The sequence below is a fragment of the Vicugna pacos genome, chromosome 16 (assembly GCF_048564905.1).
Source record: "Vicugna pacos chromosome 16, VicPac4, whole genome shotgun sequence".
NCBI classification, from domain to species: domain Eukaryota; kingdom Metazoa; phylum Chordata; class Mammalia; order Artiodactyla; family Camelidae; genus Vicugna; species Vicugna pacos.
Genome location: NC_133002.1, coordinates 45,249,988 through 45,262,254, shown reverse-complemented (window position 1 = coordinate 45,262,254; position 12,267 = coordinate 45,249,988). Strand labels below are relative to the sequence as shown.

General features: G+C 50.4%; 1 protein-coding gene across 1 annotated transcript in view; it reads right to left on the bottom strand.

Annotated features, from left to right (window-relative positions):
* LOC140686159 (unconventional myosin-XVIIIa-like) overlaps window positions 1-12,267 on the bottom strand; it is a 67,888-nt gene that overhangs the window by 48,457 nt on the left and 7,164 nt on the right. Inside the window, 1 exon segment of the mRNA XM_072939140.1 lies at window positions 8,527-9,603. Within this exon segment, the coding sequence (XP_072795241.1) occupies window positions 8,527-9,525 (999 nt within the window). The 5' untranslated portion in view covers window positions 9,526-9,603.

The following is a 12,267-nucleotide window of genomic DNA, read 5'->3' as shown; positions in this document are numbered from 1 at the left end:
AGGGGTGCCGAGTGCCCAGGCAGGCACACAAGAAACAGAGTTGCAATGTAGTCACCAAGGACAAGTCGCAGATAAGTCACCAAGGACAGTCAATGGAGAGGGTTCTAGGAACCAAAACTGAGCTAGGTGAGGGAACCTGGACAGAGAGAATGAGAAGTTCCTGACTAGAGAACCATCTTCTTCCCCTCAACAAATATCCACTGCTCTCAAATGCTCCAGCACGGTATTTAATTACAGTCTTGATGAATGCTATGAAGGAAAAGGATGAGGTGCAGACCAGACATGGTCTGAAGGAACAGGGAAGGCTTCCCTCAGGAAATGATATTCAGACCAGGGCCAATGTGTATGAGTATGTGAGGGTAGGCAGGAAAAAGCATCATAGACAAAAGGAACAGCAGGGTAGAAGCCAACAAAAACTGCGTGGCACACCCATCACCTGCTAGGCACTCAGCCAGGCCGTGCCCCTCACCTTTTTCCCAGAGCACACACTGGGAAACAACATGTCCAGCCCCCGTGCAACAGAACGGGACCTGTCCTTGGTCAGAGGTGACATTCAAGGGTTCCTGCGACTCCAAGTGCTACAGAGTCAGTACCAGGATGTCGGTAAGGGCCAAAAGGGTGAGGTGGCAACATGCTTGGCCTCCGGCATCTAGCAGGGGAGACATATGAGGTGCAAAAGCACACCCCTCCACCACCCTAGGGGCCACACACGAATGCTGCCAAGGCAAGTGCCACTACTCAGCTGCCTTTTCAGGACTTGTCCCAGCTCCCTCAAGATTAAATTCTACCCACTGCCACTTGGGCTCACTTCCTCTGGCTAATCCTCAGGAGAGACTGAGAGCATCCATCACCGCCTTCTGCAGCATGCCATCCACAGAGCACAAGTGGCCAGTCTCTCCTGGTTCCCCCTTTCCTGCTGGAAAAGAGGCTTCTAGTGACAGGGCAGAAGGAATCAAAAGGCCCAGGCCTGGGCTAGGCAGTGGGTGTGTAAGGACCCCCCCCCCCTGGAGAGCATACATATCCCTCCTGTGTGCAGTGAAGGGCAAGGAGCTGATGCCTTCAGTTCAAATCCTGACCAGTCACTCAGTAGACGTGAAACCACAGGCAACTTAACCTTGAACTCTCTGTAATTCAGACCTCTCTGTAATCCAGTTTCTTCATTTGCAAAACTGAGATGATTATAATACCTACTTCAGAGGGTTGCTGGGAAGATGAAATGAGTTAATACACATGAAACATCTAGAATGGTGTCTAATGGAAGGAGAGTGGACGCCAGCTGTGATCCTTGTCCCTGTGACTATTTTTCATGCCCTTCCCTCAAGGCATTTCTGCTTGGTTGAATCTTTACCAGATCAATGAAATACCACTTAGGGAGCACGTGTGTGCTACACGCCATACCAGGCGCCATACAGAACAGTGGGCAGACGGCCTACGGTCTTCCCGGCCCCGGAATCTGTGCAGAGTGGCTGGGCTGAGCCAGGCCAGGGCAGAACACCACGCCCTGGTTCTGAGGAACGTATGGCGGGAGATTAAGGGAGCCAGAGTGGTGTCCCAGGTCTAAGGAAATAGTTTCCCAACCAAACTAGATCCAACAACTGAAAAAATAAGCTTTGCTGACACTGTCCCCTGTATTTAACAGAACAGAAGCTGCTGCCAAACACCACGCGAAACTCAAGGGCTGGGGCCCTCCCCAAACTGCACAGCAGGCAGTGGGGGGCCGTGAAGACTGCCCTCCTTGGCAGTGCCAGTCTGACATGGTGGGTGCCCACTGTGCTGCGAATGCCTGGGGCACATCCATACCCGCTGCCTGGGCTGACAAAGGAGGCGCCAGGCAGCCTGCCCAGGCAGCAGGGGAGCCCCCACGCCAACTGGTCACCGACCCCCCACCCCCACAGATGCTGCTCCCCACCCCAGGCTCCAGTGAGGAGAATCCAGCAGCTTAGTGTAGTGGGGTGGCGGGAGCCCTGCTGGCAGGCAGAACGCGTGCTTGTGGTTTCTGGGAAATGCTGTAGAGATTTGCAGCATTTTTAAAATACTTGTGTTCCCACCCGCCACACACCCCCCTTCGCCCCACTCCTCACCCACCCCCAGTCTGGGTTTTTGCATATCTGGTATTTTCCAGAACCATTTCAATGTAAATAAGAGAGATTAGAAGGGAGAAGAGGACAAGGTGACCAAGGGTATCAGGGTGGGCCAGAGGGGTTCTGGCCAGGGCCGGAAGGGGTCAGAGCAGCCTGCCTCAATCAAGGCCCTGCCCCTGCACCAGGGATCCAAGCCATACCTGCAAAAACAACCAATGACCATGACATGTAACCACCCAGTTCAATGTGGCCTGGGCACTGTGCCCACCACCTACGGGCTGGATGGCCAGGGCACTCTTGGGTTGTAGTTTGTCTAATGTCTCATTGGAAAAAGTCAGAATGGTCCTCTGAAGACAGGAGGGAGACCTAGCAGGACAGAAGTGACTTAGTCCACCACTCTGTCCTGCTGGTCCATGTACCCCACTAATGCAGGATCGATAACCCCCCAAAATGCTCCCACAAGGTCTTTCACCCATCAGTCCTCAAGCCCTTGATACCTACTCACCAGCCTCTCATTACCAAAAAGACATAGTTTGGGATCTGCTCTGAGCCTTCAAATCAAGGATCTCATACAGTGAGACTCTGATGCCAGAAATGCCAAAAGCTTTGGCACAAAATGAAGTAAAAATTTCCTGGAGTCACGTTAGGAACAGAAGCATTCTAGAACACTAAGCTCAGGCAGTCCCCAGCTGCTCCACCACCTCCAGAAGTCTCTGGGAAAGTTCACTGCTCAGAAGCTGGCCTGGCAGAACTGGAAGCAGCACAATTTCGAGTCCCCCCTTGAAATCTTGCAGGCCCTACTCCCGACAGCTCCCAGGGGTCCTGGGGACAAGGGTGATGAGGCTTATACTGTTTCTGCCTCAGGGTCTTGGGCTTCCACTAAGCAAAGGGGCCCCTGCCTTCTCCCAACTGCAAGCAACCCTACTGGCCAGTCTCCTGCAAGGCCATTGATAACCACGCCTGCAGGCCTGAGAAACTAGGCTCTAAAAAGCTGGAAAAAGCAGGAGGGCATTCAGCATCCCCTCTCTCCCTCCAGCTGGCTGTCTTTAAGGACAGAGCTACAGAGAAAGTTTGGACAAAAGCATCCAGAGTCCCACTGGAAAGAAAACCTTAGCAGGAGCAAGAATGGAAGAGCACCAGAATGGACTGATCAAGGAGGCTGCAAAAATACCTTTCCTGGATGGCATTAGAGACTGGGCAGAGGAAAGGGTACCAAGCTTCTGGAGCATTTACTACCTGCCCAAGTCTACATAAGTGACATCATCTAATTCACAAATACGTTCATCTTTTTATCTTAAATAAAGACCCACAAAGTATGGTACACAGAATACAAAACAAGTCTCCCTTTAGCTCTGATCTTTATTCTCCTTCTCAGAGAAAATTGTACTAAGTTAGTCAGGTGTGCATCCTACTGTGATTCAGCCTTCTTAAACTCTGGATGGGAAGATAGAATAGAGCCCGTTCACAGAGATCAAGGGTTACTTCCCCCTGGAGGCCTCTCCAAATTGCTGCCCCTTCTCCCTCCACTGCATAGCTGTGCAGACCCCTGAGACAGCAGTTATGGTGCCTGCCTGCATTTCTTTACTTAGGTCTATGCTTCTTCAAGGAAAGATGATATTTTATCTATTTAATCCCTTCCTGCCCAGGAATGTACTGGTCATTACAGACTTCATTAAATGTTTAAGGGGATAAGTAAACTGAGGTTCAGAAAAGTTTGGTAACTTCAGTAAAACTCAAACACAGGTCTCTCTGGATCTGAAGTCCATGCTCCTTACACTATAATATGCTCTCTTCCAGATTCTCCTGAATGTGGAGGTGGTTTAGATGGACATGATGACCACTTAAGGAAACTTACAGCCCTCCAACCTTTGAGTACAAACCCCAAGGTCCAACAGAGGAAACGCCTGAAAGCTCCAGGGGGCTCAGGAAACTAGACTTGACTGGGAGGGAGTGGGCCTTCCTCCCCAACCTCTCCCCTTCCACCACATCCTCCAAAGCTCAGGGAAGCGGTGCTTTGTAGGTAGGGCTCCCATCCAGGCCAGCTGATCTGGTTCTTGGTCGCAGGGAGACAATCACATCGGCCGGGGTTTGGCCAAGTGGGCTTTCCTGAGCTCAGCAGAAACATCCTACATTCCCAGACAGCACATTTGCCCCCATGAAGGGCCCACTGAGAATACAAACGGACGGGATGGGCTCTCCCCTCTCCCAGGCCTCGTTCCCACTGGGCTCCTACCCCTTCTTAATGGATATTGACTTTCCCACTCAGACACATGGAACCAGAGGAAGGAATTTTGACCCAGCTGGGGTTTTAAGATCCTCATCTTTACCAACACCTCCCCTAATCTCACCAACTCAAGGAACCCTTTGCCTTTAGAAAACTTGAGTAATTAATCCAAAAACAGATGTCCCTAAAACATTTTCCCTGAGGAGCCAAGGAAAGAAGTTAGCATCTTCCCCTAAACCTGGAAGTCACATTTGCTCCCTTCTTTCCTCCTTCCCCTACCCCAATCGATCAGTAAGACTACAATGCACCCCAGTGTTCATAGTAGCACTGTTTACAATAGCCAAGACATGGAAGCAACCTAAATGTCCACTGACAGATGAATGGAAAAAGAAGATGTGGTATATATACAATGGAATACTACTCAGATATTAAAGAGTGAAATAATGTCATTTGCAGCAACATGAATGGACCTAGAGATCATATTATGGGAAGTAAGTCAGACAGAGAAAGACAAATATCATATCACTTATATGTGGAATCTAAAAAGAAAATGATACAAATGAACTTATTTGCAAAACAGAAACAGACTCATAGACCTCATAGACATAGAAAATAAACTTATGGTTACCAAAGGGGAAAGGGGGAGGGATAAATTAGGAGTTTGGGATTAGCAGATACCAACTATTATATATAAAATAGACAAACAACAAAGTTCTACTGTGTAGCACAGGGAACTATTTTCAATATCTTGTAACAAACTATAATGGAAAAGAATCTGAAAATTATGTATATATATATATAAACTGAATCATTTTGCTGTACACCAGAAACTAACACAACACTGTAAACCAGCTACCTTTCAATTAAAAAAATTAAAAAGACTACAGAGCCTACCTCTGTTGCTTGTGTCTGATATGTCTCTCCATCTCCACTGCCTCTACTCGAGTTCAGGCCTCCATTCATTCTACTAAGATCACTACAACAGCTCCCTCACTACTGCTATCCTTGCTACACCTGAAAGCATTCTCCATAAGCAGCCAGAGAGATTTTCGAAACCCTGTTTCTATCATTCACCCTTAGGTTAAAGCTCACATTCTCTAGCACAACTCACCCTTAATTAAATTGCTTCCTCACCCTTAGGTTAAAGCTCACATTCTCTAGCACAACTCACACGGGCCATCATAACCTGGCCTTTGCCTCTCCTACTGCTTCTCTCAATACTGCCCCCCACACTATCTCCCAGTCTTATTCCCCAGATGTGTCATTCTCTTCAACCTCTGGTTCTTGACATGTCTTACAGCCTTTCTCTTCCTCTTCTTGCCTCCTCGACACTCATTTCCCACCCGGATGTCAATTTTCCCTGACACATTCCTAAGGCTGTACTAGAAGTCCCTCTTCTGTGCTCCCTAGGACCGTGTCCTGGCCCCTGTCATTGAGCTTCTCAAGTGGCATTATCCTTGTCTGCTATTTGACCATCTCTTCCACTAGACTATGAGTTCCTTGGCGCTGGGATTATGTGCTGCTCACTCCTGGACTCCAGGACCTACACACAGGAAGTGCTCAACAAATGTCTGTTTAATAGACAGGAGAGTGGAAGACCAGACAGCAGAAGAGGAGCTGCTCCTTACAGGCCAGTTGAGTGATTCCTATCAGGCCCCAAGTCTATCTTACTACAGTAGTTCACCCCTGCTCCCAGCGGAACCCTGTCTAGCAGCTACAGGGATACATGAAGAAGGTGTGAGCCAAGCACTGTGGACACACACCATGTGAGAAGGAAACCCAAGGGGCTGTCTCTCCCTGAGGCCTTCTGAAGAGGTCATGGAGAAAAGCCATGGGGCCTGGCCCCCATCTGTGTGCAGAAAGAGAACAGATGGCTAGCCAGCTCCCTCAGAGCTCCCTGGGGACAGGCAATGTGTGGACGCAGTTGATGGATGGCCTGATGGGCAGGGTGGCCGCCAGGAGCTGTCCCCGTGGGGCTAGAGTTGTCAGGGTACCCCGCCCAGGAGCCTGGAGGAGGCGGGAAGACTCTTTTCTTGGCATGAAACTGGGATTAGAACTGCTGCCAAGAAAAGGAGCAGAAGTAGGAGTGGGAGGAAGAGGAGGAGATAGAGGAGGAGAGCCGCAGAAGAGGCTGCAGCACTCCCACACCAGCTCTGGGGTCCGTCCCAGGAAGCTGCAATGCTGGGCTCACTCGGCTCCTCTCTGCTGTAGCCTGAGTCCCTACCACCTTTCCAGGTAGGAAAAGACCAGGGGCCTCTCTTAACCCCATTGTCCTGTCAGATGGCTCTAAGAGACTCATGAAGATGAGGCACTCTACTATGTCCCCTGCCCGGTCCCCCAGGTGAAGGAAGAAGTCCTCTGGGTACCAGCTGGGTTTGCCCCACCGGGGCAAGGATAAGTCAGCATTTCAAGGATACCAGCTGTAATGTGGAAACCACTGGGGCCTCCAAAGCTAAACCATCCACTTCCCCAGGGATGGGATAGCAGCAGCTAGCTGTGAAGGGAAGGAAATTCCTGTGTGGCTAGGAAATTTGAGATGCCAGGATGATCCCTGCGCTATAAAGACAAAACTAAACAGCGTCTGGGATGCCAGGCCCAGGGCCCCACGGAGGCCTGCTCTGTAGTTCAGCAGGGAGCTGGCAACAATTCCCCAGGGGGATTCATTCTTTAAGAAGAAGAAAATTCCATCTGTTACAAGCAATGGTAGCCTGGTAGAAGCAGACAGACTTGGCAACATGGTATGATCTTTGGTTCTGAGATAAAGACCACTGCCTCTAAGCTGTGGTCCCCTGAGTTCAGTCTAGCCTGGTGGCTAACCCATAGTAGGTGCTTGATGTGCGTTTCCGGAAATAACAAGTCCGGGTCCTTCCCTGGACTCCGCGACAGGCTCGCTCTCACTCACAACCCCTTCCTGTCTAGCAAAGCTGCCTGACCCCACCAGCTCCAGGGTAAAAGAACATCTGGAACCCAATTCCAGTGCTTCCTGCCAGAGCCTGACCCTGCTGCTCCCAGGCCCTCCAGGCCCGAGATGCTGCCAGGCTGGATAGCCATCTGAGCATCCACTTCCCCTCCCCGGGAGAAAGCTACAACCAGGACCCTGCCTGCTTCCTTAGCATTTCCTCCCACTTCTGACTTAGATGCATCTGGCCGGTCACTTAGTGCTGAAAGGTCCTGGCCAGGCTGTGCAGTGGTCAGGCTGCAGGGACCAGATCTGGACAGTCCTAAAACCTCCAGCTGGGAGAAAGGGATGGCCAGAGGCCAACTTGTCCCTCATGTACTGTCTCTAGGCAGAACATTCCAAACTAATATGTAGCCACTCTATGAAAAGACCCCTGGCGTTAGAGATCTCCGTCCTGCTTAGAGATGTGCATACATCTAATCTCAATCTCTTCTGCTCCTCTGTCACCCTCTTCTGTGGCTGTTTCGTGTGGGCAGGATAACAGCTGGGATCTCAGGGACAGTCAAGTCATACTGTCTCTGTAGGGTTGATCCTTGTTGCCTTTCCAGGGCTGTGCTTTTTCTTCTTCTCGGAGATAATAAAGACTCTTGGAGCCCAGGTGATCTTTAAAAATCAGATCCAGTCACTCCCCTGCTGAAAACCCTACAATCATCCCATTTCACTGGGATAAGATCTAAACCCTTACCATTATTTACAAGGTCCTCCATGATCTGACCCCTGTTTATCTCTACAACCTTAACCTGGTCTTCAACTCCTCACTCACTCAGGAGTAAAAGGAAGCCTGAGGTCATCACCCCAGGAGCTACCACAGCAGTTGCACATCACAGATGTTCCACATGAGCCCTGATTTGAAATAATTTATCTTCTTTTCACCTCCAATATCTAAATAATGGAAATCCTATATTTCAGTCCAGATACCAGTCTGGACTTATAGTAGTCCAGATCATCTCTCATACCTGAAGTGGCATATGTTAGCCTCTATGCCCCAATTTAGGGCTCAGGAAATACGGTGCCTAAACCTCTAACCTACCCTAGTATCAGGAAGCTTGTATCACCAGATATCACACCTGCTGAGGTTGCTCCTCCCCACAGGTCAGGTAAATTGTCCTGGAGTCCAAGGAGTGGCATGGTTTTACCACTTCCACACTCGCTAGGCCCTGACAACAGCTCTTGGTTACCCAACCATCCTCCCAAGTACAATCACAGGAGATGCCAACATCCCCAACCCCTGCTCGCCCCTGGATGCCCCGGTAAACACTCACATGGGCTGGCTCCCTGCGGGGTCCCTCGCCACTCCGCAGCCAGCTCCGGCTCAGCTCACTGAGCTCTGGGATGGGCTGCACCTTGAGCCGCACGCTGTCCCCAAACTGCTGGATCATCTCCACAATCTCATCCCTGGACTTGCTCTCCACGTTGTGCCCATTAATCTCCACCAGACGATCACCTGGCACCAGCCCCAGGGCCAGGTCCTTGGTGCCCGCACCGGGCTCAGCAAAGTGAACCACCTTCCGATAGACCTGTCCCTCAGGGCCCCGATCCAGCATGGTTGTGCGCCGCAGGGAAAAGCCAAAGTCCCCTGTGGGCCGACGCTGCAGTTCCAGCTCCCGGAGAGCGGGGGGTGGTGGGGGTACCACGGGGGGCAAGCGCAGGTCAGCCGGGAACCTTTTAGTCACCAACTCAGGGACTCGGGACTGAGGTCCTGGTCGAGGGATGCCTGGGCCAGAATGTTGCATCAGCTGTCCCTCTAGAGTCCTCACCTCCACCTGTGGAGACGGGGCTGCAGAGTACTCCGAGGGGGTGGAGGTTTCTGAGGCACTCTCATCCCGGCTGCGCTGGGAGAAAGAGAAGCGCTTGACAATCATCTGTGAGTTCTGCTTAGCCAGGGAGCCAAACTTGGCTGCCCGCTGCAGCACGGAGCCGCGTAAGCTGCCTTCCTCACCCTTGAGGTCATCACTGGAGCTGGCTGTGCTCAGGTGGCCTGAGTCCAGGATGACGCTGCCCCTGTTGCTGTCGGAGTCAATGTCGGTCAGGTGCAGGTCAGAGCCGCTGGCCACTTTTATGGGGATGGGATTGGAGATTTCCAGGCGCGTCTTAGATTCACGCTTGGAGGAGCGGTTCAGATTGAAGAAGCCACGTCGCAGGCTCATCTCTTCCAGGCTCCGCAGCTCCGCTGCTGACATCCGCTCCTTCTTCTCCTTTTTCTCCTTCTTCTCCTTACGCCCGCCATCTTTGTCCTTGTCTTTCTTCATTAGGTTAAACATGGTGGCAATGCTGGCTCTAGGGGTGGCAGCCCCAGAGGATTATAGGTGCTTAGCACGGGGCCTTTGTGTCCCACCTTGCTGCTGCAAGGAGAAACAGAGAGGGAGAGAAAGGTTATTCAAGCAGGGCCTCCTCTGTCTCCAGTCCAGACGTGGCCAACTAATGAGCGCAGCTATCTCTCACTGAGTACCAGCTATGTGCCCGGTGCTTTGCTCTACACAATACTATCCCAGTTAAGTTAACCTCATAATGCTGCTATGAGTCGGTCTAATACTACCCCCATTTTACAAATAAGGAAACTTGAGGTTTTGATAAGGTTATAAAAGCCCAAATTCCAAAGTCTCTCATTTCCTGTAATCCCTGTTAGACCCAGGCTTAGGTGTGCCTGACAGTGGCATCTGGGAGATCTAACCTTCTGGTAAGAGGAACCCAACTTATGATTCAAACACAAAGGAAAAAGGAAAGGAGCTCTGAGCACCATCCCCTCCCCAAGCAACAGAACTCACAAGGTCCTGGGCTCTTCCCTAAGCCTGCTTGGAAAACAGCAGCCTTAGCCACTGTCTGACAGAAGACCTCAGAGAACCAGCACTTATTTAACGACTACCACTCGCCAGGCATAATGCCAGGCACGTTACACCCACTATCTCATTTGAAACTCACAGCATCCCTGCAAGGTAGGTATCATTATCTCCACTTTCAAACAGGGCTGAGAAAATTAAGTATATGTTACTTGTCACACAGCTAATAAGTGGCAACTGCAGGATTCAGTGGCAAGTACTGTTTTCTTTCTAGGGCCTGGGAGTCCAAAGTGAAACAGGGAGGGAAGTAAGGGGAAGTTCCAGACGGAACAGAGGACAGACAGTTGTGAGGTGGGGGTAGAGGTGGGGTCTGCTGGATAAACAGGATCCTGAAAAACACATCCTTTTCCCCAGACCAATGCCTAAATATAGCCTCGGGAAGAAAGTTGTGGCAGCCTGAGAGAAAAACCCTGTTCCAGGGCTTGTGTGCTTGTGGCACCGACCTACTCCCATCCCTTGGCACACCCGACTGGGGACAGGACAGAGAAAAGCCTGGTGGGGGTGAAATAGAGAGAGCCTGCCTTGTTCTAACCAGCAGGGAACAAGAAGTAGGCCATACCACCTAATTAGAAATTAAATGTAATTTTTTTCCTTTCTCCATGAAGGTCCCCCACCCTGACTTCTAGACACAGGACCTACAAGCTTACTCTTTGCAGCAATGACCTCTTGCCAAGCCCTGGAGAGGCCCTCCCTCCGTGTACCCCATCCCCACAAACAAGCAAGGCACTCTAGGCTCCCCATTCTACTGAGAAGGACCCCCCCAACACAGGTTCAACTCCTAAGAAGGCATCAAGGCCAGGAACACCCAAGGGCCCAAGGGCCCCAGGGCCCCAGGGCCCCAGCTAATTCCTCTTCCATCCCTCCTCCCAGCACCTTGACCCACGCGGTTCCCGAGAGATCAATGTAACCTCTCTAGAGCAGTGCTGTCCACAAGAAACATAATTCACATCACATACGTAATTGTTAATTTTCTAGTAGCCACATTTAAAAAGATAAAAAGAAACAGGTGAAATTAACTTTAACAATATAGTTTAATATAAATACATCCAAAATATTATCATCTCAACATGTAATCTGTATTAATAATATTGAGATATTTTACATTCTCTTTTCCTTTAAATCTTTGAAATTCAGTGCGTAGTTAACACTTAGAGCACATCTCGGTTCAGACTAACCACATTTGAAGTATTCAACAGCCCTGTGTGACTTGTGGATATCAGATTGGGCAGTGCGAATTCTAGAGAAATCCTGAGTTGTAGAGCATCACCAAAGAGGTGGGAAATCTTGCCCAGTTACCTGCTCCCTGTGGACCTAGCAGGTGCCCCCTCCTACTCTGGCCTCAGTTTCTACATGGTAAAACAAAGTTCCCTCTGAATGTTTTGGTTCTAAATGCTCCATGCACAGTACCTGGGAGTAGAAGACAGGAAATCTAGGGCCCAAGAAGTGTGCAAAGCCAGGGACAGCCTTGGCCAGCTGAGTTTGGACTGATTTGGGGAGGGGGAGTGCCTGGCAGCAAGCACCTCTCTTCAGGGCTCTACTTTAATATGGGGAGTCTCTGCTCTCCTCCTAAACATTGATGGAGGTGCGGACAGACCGACCATATGCCAGGACATGGGATCTTTGGCTGGGCACTGCTCACCTTTTCTCTCAGCCATCACAACATGCACTCTCTTAAAAGGCTGGTTTAAAAGATGGCTCCAGGGGCACCTGTGGGGAAAATGAAGAAAGAAACCCATGCAGGGGACTTGGAGGGAACAAACGAGTATCTTGGCCTCAGCCCAGCACAGAGAATCCCACTGCCTACAATGCTGTCCCATCAAGACACCTTTTATGGTCTCCAATTCTCAGTCTTCAGTCCTTACCCAATCCTGGCTCTCTGCTGGGGGCTAGGTATCTGAGGAGTATCAACGGAAAACAGCCCCCAGCATTCTAGAATCTTTGGGCTGTCTTGGCCAAAGCTTGTCCCTCACTGTCATTGCAACAGGCAAAAACAACAGACAGTCACAGCAGCAGCACAGGGGGATAGGGCTGGCAGGAAATGTTAGGAGATCTGGTATCTAGGCCTGGATCTGCCAATAAATCGCTAGGGGACCTTGAGTCTGTCACTTTGCTCAAGGTTGGACTAGATGATCTAGGTCTCTTCTAGCTCTAAAATTCCAAATATCT